Source organism: Leuciscus leuciscus (genome assembly GCF_965113295.1).
Source record: "Leuciscus leuciscus genome assembly, chromosome: 2".
Lineage (NCBI taxonomy): Eukaryota > Metazoa > Chordata > Actinopteri > Cypriniformes > Leuciscidae > Leuciscus > Leuciscus leuciscus.
The window spans coordinates 38,504,536-38,518,181 of record NC_138726.1 but is presented as its reverse complement, the minus strand read 5'-3'; the positions used below and the strand labels follow the sequence as shown (position 1 = coordinate 38,518,181).

Here is a 13,646-nt window from a genome sequence, read left to right as displayed (position 1 = left end):
TTATTCATTTTAAGATTCAGCTGCTTAAGTCTTATTTTTGTTTCGCATTTTTTGACAATTTATTTAAAAACATTTTTTTATGATTTCCACAGAATCCTCTCAGAATTCCGTCCAGGGAGATGCAGATGAACCGTCCACCAGTTCTTCAGGACAGTGCCCCATTCAAGAGAATCAGGACATTTCCGATCAGAGCATCTCAAACCAAACTCCACTCAAAGAAAAGCCAGCTGTACTTCAGAATTCCCCTTTAAATGATAATGAGGGTGCCAGCCCTGTTCCAAATGGCATAGTTGATGACAACGATAGCAATTGAACCAATCCTCCCTGTTTGTACAAAGATGAAAACAAATAAATTGTGGGGGTGTTTTGGTATGGAGGTATTTTTGGTGCAAAACTACTGAACGCCTGTGACAGTGGAATTTGTAGTTGTAGAGAATAGCCACACATGTGTATCAGTAAATTTGAAGTCACAGAGAGAAATGTTTTAAGAGTTGCAAACTTGTAGACTTTTTTTTATCTTCCACAAACACAACACAACAGTCACACCTTCTCAAATTCTTCATTGCAGGTGCACAAATCCTATTCTACAAATCACAAATTAAGAAACTCATACGCTCACATTTTTGCTACAGTTGCTGCAGTGAATATGGTGCAAAACGCATTTACACACCCGCATCAAGAAATGTGAAGTCACGGAGAAATTTTGCTCATCTGCAAATCAGTATGTGAATTCATCCAATGAGAGTTGCACACTTGTAGAATATTTTCTCACAAATGTCTTGTATATTTTTCTAGCACAAACACAAGTACATAACCACAGCTGCTTGAATCTGCTGCGACCAATCTCAAACACTGTTTTTCGCTTTCAAGTGACAAGTTTCGCCCGCTCTCCCTTTTGCACCAAGTGCACCGTGAAATGTGGGGCAAAAGTGAGTTGTGCAACTGTAGAGGCAGTGGGCGGAGCCTACATGAATATTCATGAGTTTCCCGGGCATGCGCGTGGAATTGCTCATTCTAGTTCACGCTCCTCGTTTCTCAGCAGGTTTAATGGATTATTTCAAAAAAGGTAAATATAGTTTCAGCGCGAACTTAAACTACAATTGTGTATCGTTTTGTTAAATTCATAATCTTTTTATTAATTCGTCACTGACTGAATGATTGCTGGCATTCACTTCGTGTAGGCCTATATACAGTAGCTACAGCAAACTTCAACTCGCCGTATAAATTGCACCTTGCGAAGCTTTAAAACTGTGGCTTTTACTAATTATTATCATTTGTTGATTGCAATAAATTAAATAAACCTTCACAAATGTATCTGTGGTCTAACACTTTTTAAAATATATATAATATATCCAGTGGTGTAGTCTAGTTTTTTGTAGTGAGTATACTCTAATACCCCCCCCCCCCCCCCCCCCCCCCCCCGCGCCGCCGCATACTCACCCATCCCAGAGCGTCACCCCATAAGCACCACCACACTCACTAATGCATACAGTAGGCCTATGCATCAACATGTAATTGAGAGCATTATGAAATAAGTGTTATCAACATGTCAATTTATTATAAGCAACACAAGACTTTAACAGCCAATGACATTTACAGCTGAGGAGACTGGACAGATTTTCTACTGTTTAGTGTTAATCACCATCTAACTCAGTCAGTTGAGCTACATTTAGCCTTAGATGTTATATGAATATGGTCCCTGAAGCACAGGTTTTATCAGCTGACAATTTTCAAAAAAAAAATAATTTTCACAAATAGAAATTTACTTTTAGAAATGGTGTTTTTGAAAAAAAAAAAAAGTATTTTAAAATACATTTTACTGTGCAATTTCTTTCTAATTAATTTGAGTTAGACCAAACTTTTATTTTGGTGGGTTGTAGACATTTGAGTTTCTGTGTGTTTAAATAAACTATTATTATTATTATTATTAGGCCTGAAGTATACTCTACTGTGCAATAGTAATATATTTCTGTTATAATTTCTTCAAGTTATACCTAACTTTTATTTTGACAGGTTGTCGTAAAGATATAACAGTTTCTGTGTGTATATGAAACGAATGAATGACGATAGTTTTATCAAATTCTCGTCAAGTGACTCTCATAGCAGCTCTGCGATGAAATGCACATGTGTAGCTGTAGCCTACATCATGTCTCAATACAGTGAAATGCTGAAAACACCACGAGCGTGAGTCACCCGTGCTTCTCTCTATGTGTGTGTGTGTGTGTGTGTGTGTGTGTGTGTGTGTGTAGTGGAGCACACATTGAGCGCTCATTCCCAGAGACGCGTATCTCTTTTAGCTTTAATATAGACACTAGTCCATATCGAGATTTGATTCATTGTACAGCAGCTACTTTTGATTTATTCATTCAAAAATAGCCAAAGTCCGTGACGTTCTGCTTTATATAGCAAGTTCCATTTGTGACTGGATTCCGCGATTCGATCCGTCGCTTCGCAAACACAGACGGGGTGAATTTATGAATGAAAGTGTGAAAGTTCTGACACAAAACGAAGTTGATACGTATCCTCACGCTTTTTTAAGTGGGTATACGCAAGTCCTTGGCCTTTTCTAGTGGGTATACGGCGTATACCTGCGTATCACGTAGACTACACCACTGAATATATCCTGGTGCAGGGCTGGACTGGGACAAAAAATCGGCCCGGGCATTTTGGCCCAGACTGGCCCACTATATGATCATAAACACAACCCATCTTTGCACGCCCTTAATTATATGCATACCAACTCCTATTCCTTAAAACCACTAATGCCATGTCATGAGTGAGTATAGGAACGAGTGAAAATTTGACATTTATTAATTAATACAGTTGAACTATACTCCACAGTGATGAATCCTAAAACAAGCTATAAGCTGCAATGGCATAGCAATACCATTGTTTCTCACAGGATTTTTGGTAAAACTGTGGTGGGTGGACCTTGGTTCTTCTAGGGGGGTCCGGGGGCATGCCCCCACGTGAGAAAATTTTGTGCATTTTAATGTTAAATTCATCAATCTGGTGCACTTTGAGAGTTCAAAATTAAAATCTCCAACCCATATTCAGTGTGCAAATTAAACGAAAAATTCAAACCTCTTTTAGTTACAGTGTCTATTTACATTACACCTACTACATAATAATAGTTATAATATTAATCCAATGACAGTAATAGCCATATTTTGTAAAACAAATGCACTAAAAAATAAAGGAAACTTTCATAATTAGTTTTGTACCAATTTCTATACTTGAAAGAGATAAGCACATGATCTTTTATTTTGACGCAAACTGCATCAAGCTTTTATTTTGGCGGAAAACATTGTTTACAAACGCCTCTAATTAAATTTCTAGTGAATTGCGGTAATCGTCTTTATATACTGTCTATGTAATCGTCAACTATGCAATGTGGAAATAATCTGTAACTGGGTTATGGGTTCCTACACTCGATCATGACATAGCTTAAGTGTTTTGAAAGTAGTTCTGCTTACCGCAGGCTCTACACTTTCTCATCTCTCTCCTGATCCTCCTCACTATCATCATCATCACAGGAGCTGATGAAGGGCAGAAAACATATATTTTGACACATTTTACAGTGTCTGCTTTAAGGGCCTGGTTCAATTTTTTCACGCTATTTCTCTGCACAATCCTTGCGTTTCTTCTCCATCTCGCAGACTACTTTGACAGATACAACTGAAACTGCTGCACGCGCGCTCACTAGTTTAAAGTTGTGATTGGGCCAGCCCAGTGTCAATCAAGAAAATAACCAATAGAAACACGTAGGCCGCTGATCTACGTGTTTCATGGGCTGGTCTGTCAGAAAAAAATAAATAACACTGACTTTTTTTGACCACTGACTGCATTACACCGGCACAAACCCAGCGCCGCCAATTAAGCAAAACAAAACAAAACGAATGGGCCGCCGATGTACAAATTTTATGGGCCGTAAAAAAAAAAAAAAAAAAAGAGATGTATCGGCCCAAAAAGCACGTCGGCCCACCGGGCAAATGCCCGGTATGCCCGATGGCCAGTCCAGCCCTGTCCTGGTGTGATTGTTCTTAAATTCTTGTTCGTTTAAATAAGCCAAATCATTTAAGACCAAACTCAAGCATGAATGTGTTGCTTTAATACATACGTACAATTTGGATTAAACAAAATTGTATGGACAAAAGTGGATAAATTACATTTGATACAACTAGGTTACTGTAAATGAGAGACAAAAAACACTTAACATTATTTTGTTAACATTAACATGTACCGTAGTACAGTAAGATTGAGCTTAAATACACAACTGAACGACTTTCCACTTCCTTAAGGTGGAAAAAACATTGTTTAAAGATAGAACGTATATGCTAATGCTTACACATGGTACAATCCCCTTTCCACATTAAGAAACTATTTCTCAGTGTATATTAGTGGTATACAAATGCTACATTTGCATCAGTCGAAACATTCATTTTCTTGCAAAGAGCAAACCAAGTGTACACATCTGAAGTATCATCATCACTGGAACTCTCTGCTAAGTGAACATTGCATTTTACTCGTACCTTTAAGCAGAATACATAATCCTCCCAGCTACCCTCCTTGTGTCTAAAATATGTTCCTTAAACATGTGTGTGTCCATGCAATCTATAGTCTAATTAGTATAGTTTTTCTGGGTGAATGAAAATACATACATTCAGTTTTCTTTACAGTGATGGTCAGATGGTTCTCTTTCAACCAATCATGTAAGAGGTGAAGATCAGATGATAGTTGGGAATTTATGACATTAGGATTTGCATCAGAGAGAAAAATCACAGTATCATCAGCGTACAGTAAGCATTTTGAGTGTTGACACACTCGAGGGAAATCATTGATGTATAAAAGAAAAAGTATAAGGGTCCAAGAATGCTGCCTTGTGGAACACCCATGTCACAAACTAAAGGTCAAATAAGAAGAGAGCATTTCTATCACAGATGGAGACAGTTCAAATGAGTGAAGTTTGTTTAGCAAGATCTGGTGGTTCACTGTGTCGAAGGCTTTACGGAAATCAATAAAAATAGCTCCAGTAATGTGACCTTTGTTAAGAGCGTCACGTAATTTTTCAGTGAAAAGTAATAACGCCGACATGGTTGATCTCTTATCACGAAAACCGTGTTGACAGTCACTGAGCCAGTTATTAGTTTCAAGGTAAAACCTTAGCTGGTTATGCAAGACTTTTTCCAGCAACTTAGACATTGCTGGAAGTATTGCAATAGGTCTGTAATTTGAAACTGTCATGATTCTGCCCTCGTGTCCTTGATTTTCTCTAGTCTTGAGGCAGGATCATGACAGACCCGTGTTTTGTGTGCAAGCACATGGCCTTTTGTTTGGGCCATGTGCTTGTGTTGTCTCGTTACTTAACCCCGCCCCCTTGTTATCCTCGTTTTGTCATTATTGCTTTACCTGTGTCACCTGTTATGTTATCATTAGTCTCCCTATTTAATAGGGATTTAATAATCCTTTGGATGAGACGTTAAACCGAGGTCCTGACTCTCTGTGGTCATTAAAAATCCCAGGATGTCCTTCGAAAAAGAGTAGGGGTGTAACCCCGGCATCCTGGCCAAATTTGCCCCTTGGCCTCTGTCCATCATGGCCTCCTAATCATCCCCATATACTGATTGGCTTCATCACTGTCTCCTCTCCACCAGTAAGCTGGTGTGTGGTGGGCGTTCTGGCGCAATATGGCTGCCGTCGCATCATTCAAGTGGATGCTGCACATTGGTGGTGGTTGAGGAGATTCCCCCATCTATGTAAAGCGCTTTGAGGTCTCAGAAAAAGCGCTATATAAATGTAACTAATTATTATTATTATTAATCCCTTTGTTTTTGCTGTCCTGTGTTGGTTCATTATCTTGAGCAATCTGGATAAGACCATATTAAGCAACCGATCTCGAATCTTCCTTTCATAGGCAAGATCATTGAAAAAGTTGTCTTCAACCAGCTGAACAAATTCTTATGCTCGAATGGATACTTTGACAATTTTCAATCTGGTTTCCGACCGCATCACAGCACAGAGACAGCGCTCATAAAGATAATAAACGATATTCGCTTAAATACTGATTCAGGCAAATGATCAGTGCTGGTACTACTCGACCTCAGTGCTGCATTTGACACTGTCGATCATAACACACTTCTTGACAGGCTGGAAAACTGGGTGGGGCTTTCTGGGATAGTCCTAAAATGGTTCAGGTCATACTTAGATGGGAGAGATTATTATGTTAGTATAGGAGACCATAAGTCTGAGTGGACATCCATGACATGTGGAGTCCCTCAAGGCTCAATTCTTGCGCCACTCCTGTTCAACCTGTATATGCTCCCAATGAGCCAAATAATGAGAAAGAACCAAATTGCTTACCACAGCTATGCCAACGACACACAGCTGTACTTAGCCCTTTCGCCTAACGATTACAGCCCCATTGACTCCCTGTGCCAATGCATTGATGAAATCAACAGTTGGATGTGCCAAAACTTTCTTCAGTTGAACAAAGACAAAACAGAAGTCATTACGTTTGGAAACAAAGATGAAGTTCTCAAGGTGAACGCATACCTTCACTCTAGGGGTCAAACAACTAAAAATCAAGTCAGGAATCTTGGTGTGACACTAGAGTCAGACCTTAGTTTCAGTAGTCATGTCAAAGCAATAACTAAATCAGCATACTATCATCTCAAAAATATTGCAAGAATTAGATGCTTTGTTTCCAGACAAAACTTAGAGAAACGTGTGCATGCTTTCATCACCAGCAGGGTGGATTATTGTAATGGACTGGCCTTCCCAAAAAGACCATAAGACGGTTGCAGCACATACAGAACGCTGCCGCTAGGATTCTGAGCAGAACCAGGAAATATGAACATATCACACCAGTCCTCAGGTCTTTACACTGGCTCCCAGTTAGATTTAGGATTGATTTTAAAGTATTATTACTGGTATATAAATCATTCAATGGCCTAGGACCTCAATACATTGCAGATATGCTCACTGAATATAAACCCAACAGATCACTCAGATCATTAGGATCATATCAGCTAGAAATACCAAGGGTTCACTCTAAGCATGGTGAGTCTGCTTTTAGCTATTATGCTGGAACCAGCTTCCAGAAGAGATCAGATGTGCTCCTACAGTGGTCACATTCAAATCCAGACTCAAAACACTTCTGTTTAGCTGTGCATTTACTGAATGAGCACTGTGCCGCTGTTCATCCGACTGTTTGTTTTGCTTTCAAAAGTAAGCTCAATGATCAAACTATAGGCAAGGTGACAGAGAGGGTTTTAATTATGGTCAGCAGGGCATTTAGCCCGTAACTGTAAATGCCCACTCAGAAGGTGTAAAAGAAAGTGATAATGTGAAAGTGACGTGTATTAATGTGGGTTTGAAAGTAGAACAGTATTTAAATGACGATATTAAAGTTTTCGTCTGAGAAAGAATGTGAACGTGCGAGTAAATGAGGGAGAAAAGAAAGTTAAAGGAAAGTTGATAGATGGAAGTCGTAAGAAGATTGAAGGTTAAAAGAAGGTTGAAAGATTTAAGTCTTAAGGGAATCCTTTTGAAGGAAAGATCTATAATAATATTCTTTTTTTATTTTTATAAGTACTGTATTTTATTTTTCTGAACTGTTTTAATTATTCTTATTTCTTTTTATTATTTTAATTTCTTCTATGTAAAGCACTTTGAATTGCCATTGTGTATGAAATGTGCTATATAAATAAACTTGCCTTGCCTTGCCTATCTTACCTTGTGAGTATCCTGGCAAGAGAATTGTCTAGAGAAAGTTCTGATTCTGTATTTGCTGTTGGTTTATCGTCTAGTTATCTGTCAAGTCTTAGTTTAGTTTAGTCACTCCTTGTCCTGTCCATGTTTTGCCCCCTTGTGGGTTTTGTTTTCCCTGTTTTTTTGTCCATAAATAAACTGTGTGTCAAGCATCATGTCTGCGCTTGGGTTCATCCTCAAATTCATGACAGAAACAAGGGTGTGATCATCAGATTTAAAGTTGGAGTAATTTGTGCTGTTTTCCAGTTAGTAGGAAAGATAGAAAGTCTGATACAAAAATACAAAACTACAGTTGTTTAATCATGTATTAATTTAGGGCACAACATATCGCCGGCGTCGAGTCGTCTCTTCCCAGGCGTCGTCTCGTCGTCTCTTCCCAGGCATCGAGTCGTCTCTTCCCAGGCGTCGTCTCGTCGTCTCTTCCCAGGCATCGAGTCGTCTCTTCCCAGGCGTCGTCTCGTCGTCTCTTCCCAGGTGTCGCGTCGTCTCTTCCCAGGCGTCGCGTCGTCTCTTCAACTGTAGAATAAAAGGTAAGTATTATGTGAATGCTTGGCTAAAGAGATGTGTCTCTTCAACTGTAGAATAAAAGGTAAGTATTATGTGAATGCTTGGCTAAAGAGATGTGTCTTTAATCTAGTTTTAAACTGGGACAGCGAGTCTGAGCCTCGAACAATATCAGGAAGGCCATTCCAGAGTTTAGGAGCTAAATGTGAAAATGGAGTTGTCCACTCCGCCGCCGGTCTTGCTAATGCGATCTTTACGATACAATTCATAAAAGAATCTGGAATATTAGGAGTTAACCATGATTCAGAGATTGCCATTACATGTGCTTTCGACTGCGCAAGCAAGATTTTAAATTCGTCTAGTTTGGGAACAAGGCTTCGGGTGTTTAAATGGCAAATCTTAAAGCCTCTGGTGCTACCGAGTTGACTTAAATTAGTTGGACTTTTTCTTGGATGAGGTCTTCTTCTTTGTACTATAACTGTTTTGACTAAAGGACTAGAAGAAGATACTTCAGAGGGTAAGATCGGAAAAAATGGGGGAGTAAAGATAATCGGGGTTGGAAGTCTAGAATGGGGAAAATATTTGCGAGTTATCGGTAAAAACATACGCTGTGGTTGCGGTACAGCGGTAAGTAATCTGGTATAGTTTGCAAATTATGCATATAGTCCCCACAAATGCAATATGCCTAAAGTTGTCAAAAAAGTATTTGAGTCAGGCCCGGGATTTAGCTCAACATTTCCAATAAACAGGAGAATAGTTATTAAAAGTCTTGATGCACTTAAAACGTATTTAGACTTATTTTAATTTTCATCAGAGTCATTTGCTTTAACATCAGTTACCCACCGGTGAAAAATAATAGTTCGGATGGAGAAAGACAATGGCTGATGAGAAGCTGGTTGGCCAGAGTTTTTAAACACAAACCTCTTGTCAGAGCATTGTAGGTTGCTAACCGGTGAACTAGTCCGCTGACGGCCGGGTACGTGGTAGTCGGACACACCCGCGCAGCGCAGAGCAGCCGCCTGTGAGTTGTGATTTCCTATCCAATACAAAGATGATATGAACAAGTCAACTCATGAATGATTTCTTAGAGCTAGAACAGAATTGAATTCTGCTTGGTTCACTGATTCTGTTATTCTCCTGTTTACTACAGTGAAGCCGCTTTAAAACAATCTGTATAGTATCAAGCGCTATATAATGAAGGTGACTTGACTATAACAAGAACATTACAATGAACACACATTTGAAAATCTCACTACAAATAATCCAGAATTTAAGACAACATATAATAATCCTTCTCTGCCTGTTACACTTCCTCACACCTGAAACTGATGGAGTGAATCTCCTGAACTTCTCCAATCTACTGTAGACCATTACTAATCCATTGATGTTGTAACATCTGCTCTAACGTCGGGCGTTTAGTCGGATCCCGCGCTAGACACTGGCTAATCAGATCCATGCATTCTGTACAATAAGGAGAGAGCTGGTTAGTCATGACCATGTGACCTGGCATTTTTGAAAACAGCATCTAAAACATGATTAATATACTGTAAAATGTTCCTTATCGTTAGTTTAAAAGTGAAGTATGTCGTTTCTGCGACACTAGTGGCAGCGAGTGGAATAAATGACAAAATAAAGCATATTTTCAAAAATATATATTTTTTTTACATATATTACATATTTTCTTGCAAAGGCCCCTTCTTCCGTGCATCGCGTCTTCCCCGACTCAAACATCACAAACACAGCTCTTACTGGTTCATGTGAAGGCATGTTTCAGGTCCAACATATTAGTAATAATTTCAGCTGTGTTGCGCTTGTCTTTATGAAAATGTGCCTTTGCGCATCACAATGCTCTGTTCACTTTGACGTGTTCATGAGCTGTTTAATCTTTGAAGGAATAAATGCAGTGAATTTTGGCTTTCACTTCTGTCACTAAAGCGGCATTTCTTTTCCCACGGCTCTCGCGCCAAACTCTCGCTATACGTTGAGCTATATATAAAACATCTTACATACTTCACCTTTAACTGTTTCTGTACAAAGCCTTTGCTTTATGTGTGTGTTTATCAATGTTATCAATATTATTCACTCACCTTTGGATAATTTGGGGTTCTGAAATGTAACTTTGGCTCGTGTGATTTCCGTTCTATTGTGAAAAGGAGAACATCCGTTCACCATCTTGTACAGCAACACTCCTAGAGACCAGACATTTGCTGGGACGGCGTGGAATTGAGGCTCTGTCAAGACTTCAGGTGGGCAATAATCCTGAACTCCTGGAAGAAAGACATTTGCACATTGTTGAGCTTTTTTTTTTAAAGCATCAAATAATTAGTAAGTCACTACATTCAGGTTTCCACACTCCCAGAATGCTCACCAATGTATATTTTGCTGTTGTAGCCATCGCTACTAAACAGCTGACCGCAGCCAAAGTCTATCAGCTTGACCTGTAGCGGGGCTTTCTTCAACAGGAAATTCTGCGCATGAATGTCATTATGGAAAACGCCACGATGGATGCAGTGTTGCACTGCCAGCACAGCCTGTCTCATGATGTCCCATGCTGTTGCTTCAGACAAATGATGAAAACGAGTGATGAGGTCCAGCAAGTTCTCGTAGGGTTTGGGATACTCCATAACCAGAGTGAAACCTCTAGGATCTTCAAACCACTCGTATAGCTGTATGACGAAGGGGCTTATGGGTTCTTGCCTCATCATCATCAGCAGCGCCACTTCTGTAACGAGAGGTTTGGGATTCCCAGGCTAGAGAGAAGTAGCAGATGGAAGGTTAGCTGGGTAAAAATCTGAAGAAAACCTATCATTTTGAAATGTACTTTTCTTTGATCTTTTTAGATGTGTTCAAAAGTTATTTTGGTGCCTCTAGGCTTATTTGTTGATCACATTTACACCTAATGCTTCCTACGGCCAGTGTTGTGCCTGAACGCGTTCATTGAACGATACACGCATCACACACGACCAGCATCGGCCAATAGTGAGCCTACGTGTGACGTACAACCCAGATGCGCTGCGCTGTTACACTACGTGAATTCATTCAGGCCCACACAGACGAAAATTAATACTTGAATAAAGTCGTTATTTTTGTTGTTTTTTTGCGCGCAAAAAGTATTCTCGTCGCTTGATAAGCTTGTGGTTGAGCCACTGTAGTCATGTGGAATATTTTAACTTTTCTGGGCTGGCAAGTTTCGATCCCATTGAAGCCTATGGATGAGTGAGCCAGCTCTCAGATTTCATCACAAATATCTTAATTTGTGTTCCGAAGATGAACGAAAGTCTTACGGGGTTGGAACAACATGAGGGTGAGTGATTACTGACAGAATTTTTATTTTTGGGTGAACTAACCCTTTAATATGTAGTGGAAAAAACACCCAATCTGGCAACACCAGCCACCAGTGTCTACTGACTCTCTTGTTCGATCTCGTTCATCAAAATGAACAAATCTTTTTTCGAGTCATTTCATTCATTTAATGGGCTTTAAATGTTATACTATTAACTGGCAAATTCCCAGAACACATCCACCTACGCAATCTTGATCATATTCTGAATTAAGAAATCATTATAATGCAGTCAAAAATCGTTTACAGGGAACATAAATAATTACTTTACCTTCCGAGTCTTTCGTTCATTTGTCACGTGACAAATGCAATGAATGGATCGTTCATGAACGACTCATCACTTACGTTACAAATCAAAACGAAAAGCAGCAAGGAGGCGTCGTATGATCATTTAAACAAGTTTTATGACAAGGTCGGTGAGGATGGGAAAAATCTGACGCATAGCTTCAGTGTTAAAACTGATAAAAGAATTGTCTGTGGTTCTATATGGGCTGTGGCAATCATTTTGAAAAATTATATCTCGCAGCAACATGGAAAAAAAGAACTACGAACTAGTTCATTTTTGGAACTGTGAACTCAGAGTAAAATTTTGAGTATGAACTGAACTAGTTCATTTTAAAATTGTGAACTGAACTTTGAACTAGTTCATGTAGAAAGTGAACTTTCCCAACACTGCCTACAGGTGTATTAACTACAGTAATCTGCACTTAAACAACTCAATACACATTCAGATTTTGGCCAACTTACAATATTAAGATAACGATCGTTGTCTATCTTGCGTATCCGCTTGATGGCAACCTGCAAAACAAAAACCCAGTTTCAATAACATTAACAGTATTCAAGCACCTGACCTTGCACTAAGTATTAAACCATCTGTACATTGTTTTAAATGTGTTTTGCAAGAGCAAAATGTTTGTACAATTAAGTAAGATTGACCTTTTTGCCATCAAATCTGCGTGTTCCCAGGTACACCTTGCCAAATCCTCCGGATCCAATCATCTTTCCCACGTTATAGAGAGACTCAAAGGACTCTGAAAAACAAACAGAAAAATATGAGACAATTATTAGCTTGCTAGATCCATTGTTTGTTTTTTGTTTTTTTTTATATCAGTGCTGGTCGAGAAAATAATATTATAATGGGGGAAATAATTGTAATATTCTCTAAAAACAAGCCTTACTTTGAGTGGAAAACAAGATAATACTGTTTAAAATAATAGAAGAATAAGAAATAATGATTTGAAAAGAATTGAAAACAACTATTAGACACACACATGTCAAATTAAGCAATGATATAATGACATAACTTACATTTTACTGTTAAATTCTTATCTGTAATGTTACAAATCTAAAGTAATGCGATTTTTCACACTATCCCCCTGACTTCTGCTTAATGCCTGCATAAATGTCCCAACATCTTATTTCAATTCACAATATTAATAATTATAGTCATTTTATTTCACAATTATCTCGATTACGAGGGCAGAGCCTGGTGATTCCGTGTCAACGATAAAGTTATTTTTCTTATTTTATCTGATCTTTTATTAAAAAGAAAACATACATTCCCAGGCTTCATTTGACCAACTCTGGCACATGTGTCTCAGTTCTGGGAATGGCAAAGATCATATGGGCCATATCTTAAAATATATTTATATTATATTAAGCATTGACTTTTATTAAATGCATAGCAATGTCTTATTTATAACATAACCGACTCTGTAATGCTCGGCACGACAGCCATTTTGACCAATATTCCAACACATTCGAGGACCATACAAATATATATATATATTTATACATTTTAGAAATATATATTTATACTAAATATACCATCTGAAGACTCTGTTGGCTCGACAGGAACTTGACCCGGCAGCGGAGGACACAGAAACCCTTCGAGGTTGTTGGACCTGGACAAACCTGAGGATGACGTGAAGCCCAGAGAAGAATCTGTGGAAACAGCTCTCCAGAATCCTGAGGATGGAACATTTCAGACATCAAAAACTGTTTTTGTTTTATATATTTTTTATAATATTAA

At 38.7% G+C, this 13,646-nt stretch overlaps 1 protein-coding gene across 2 annotated transcripts in view; it reads left to right on the top strand.

The window, feature by feature from the left end:
* The window catches only part of tipin (timeless interacting protein), a 99,258-nt gene that overhangs the window by 4,699 nt on the left and 80,913 nt on the right, over nt 1-13,646 (top strand). For both annotated transcript variants that reach the window (XM_082162282.1, XM_082162283.1), the window contains exon 8: nt 93-377. In XM_082162282.1, the coding sequence (XP_082018408.1) occupies nt 93-313 (221 nt within the window). In that variant the 3' untranslated portion in view covers nt 314-377. The remainder of the gene's footprint in view (nt 1-92; nt 378-13,646) is intronic.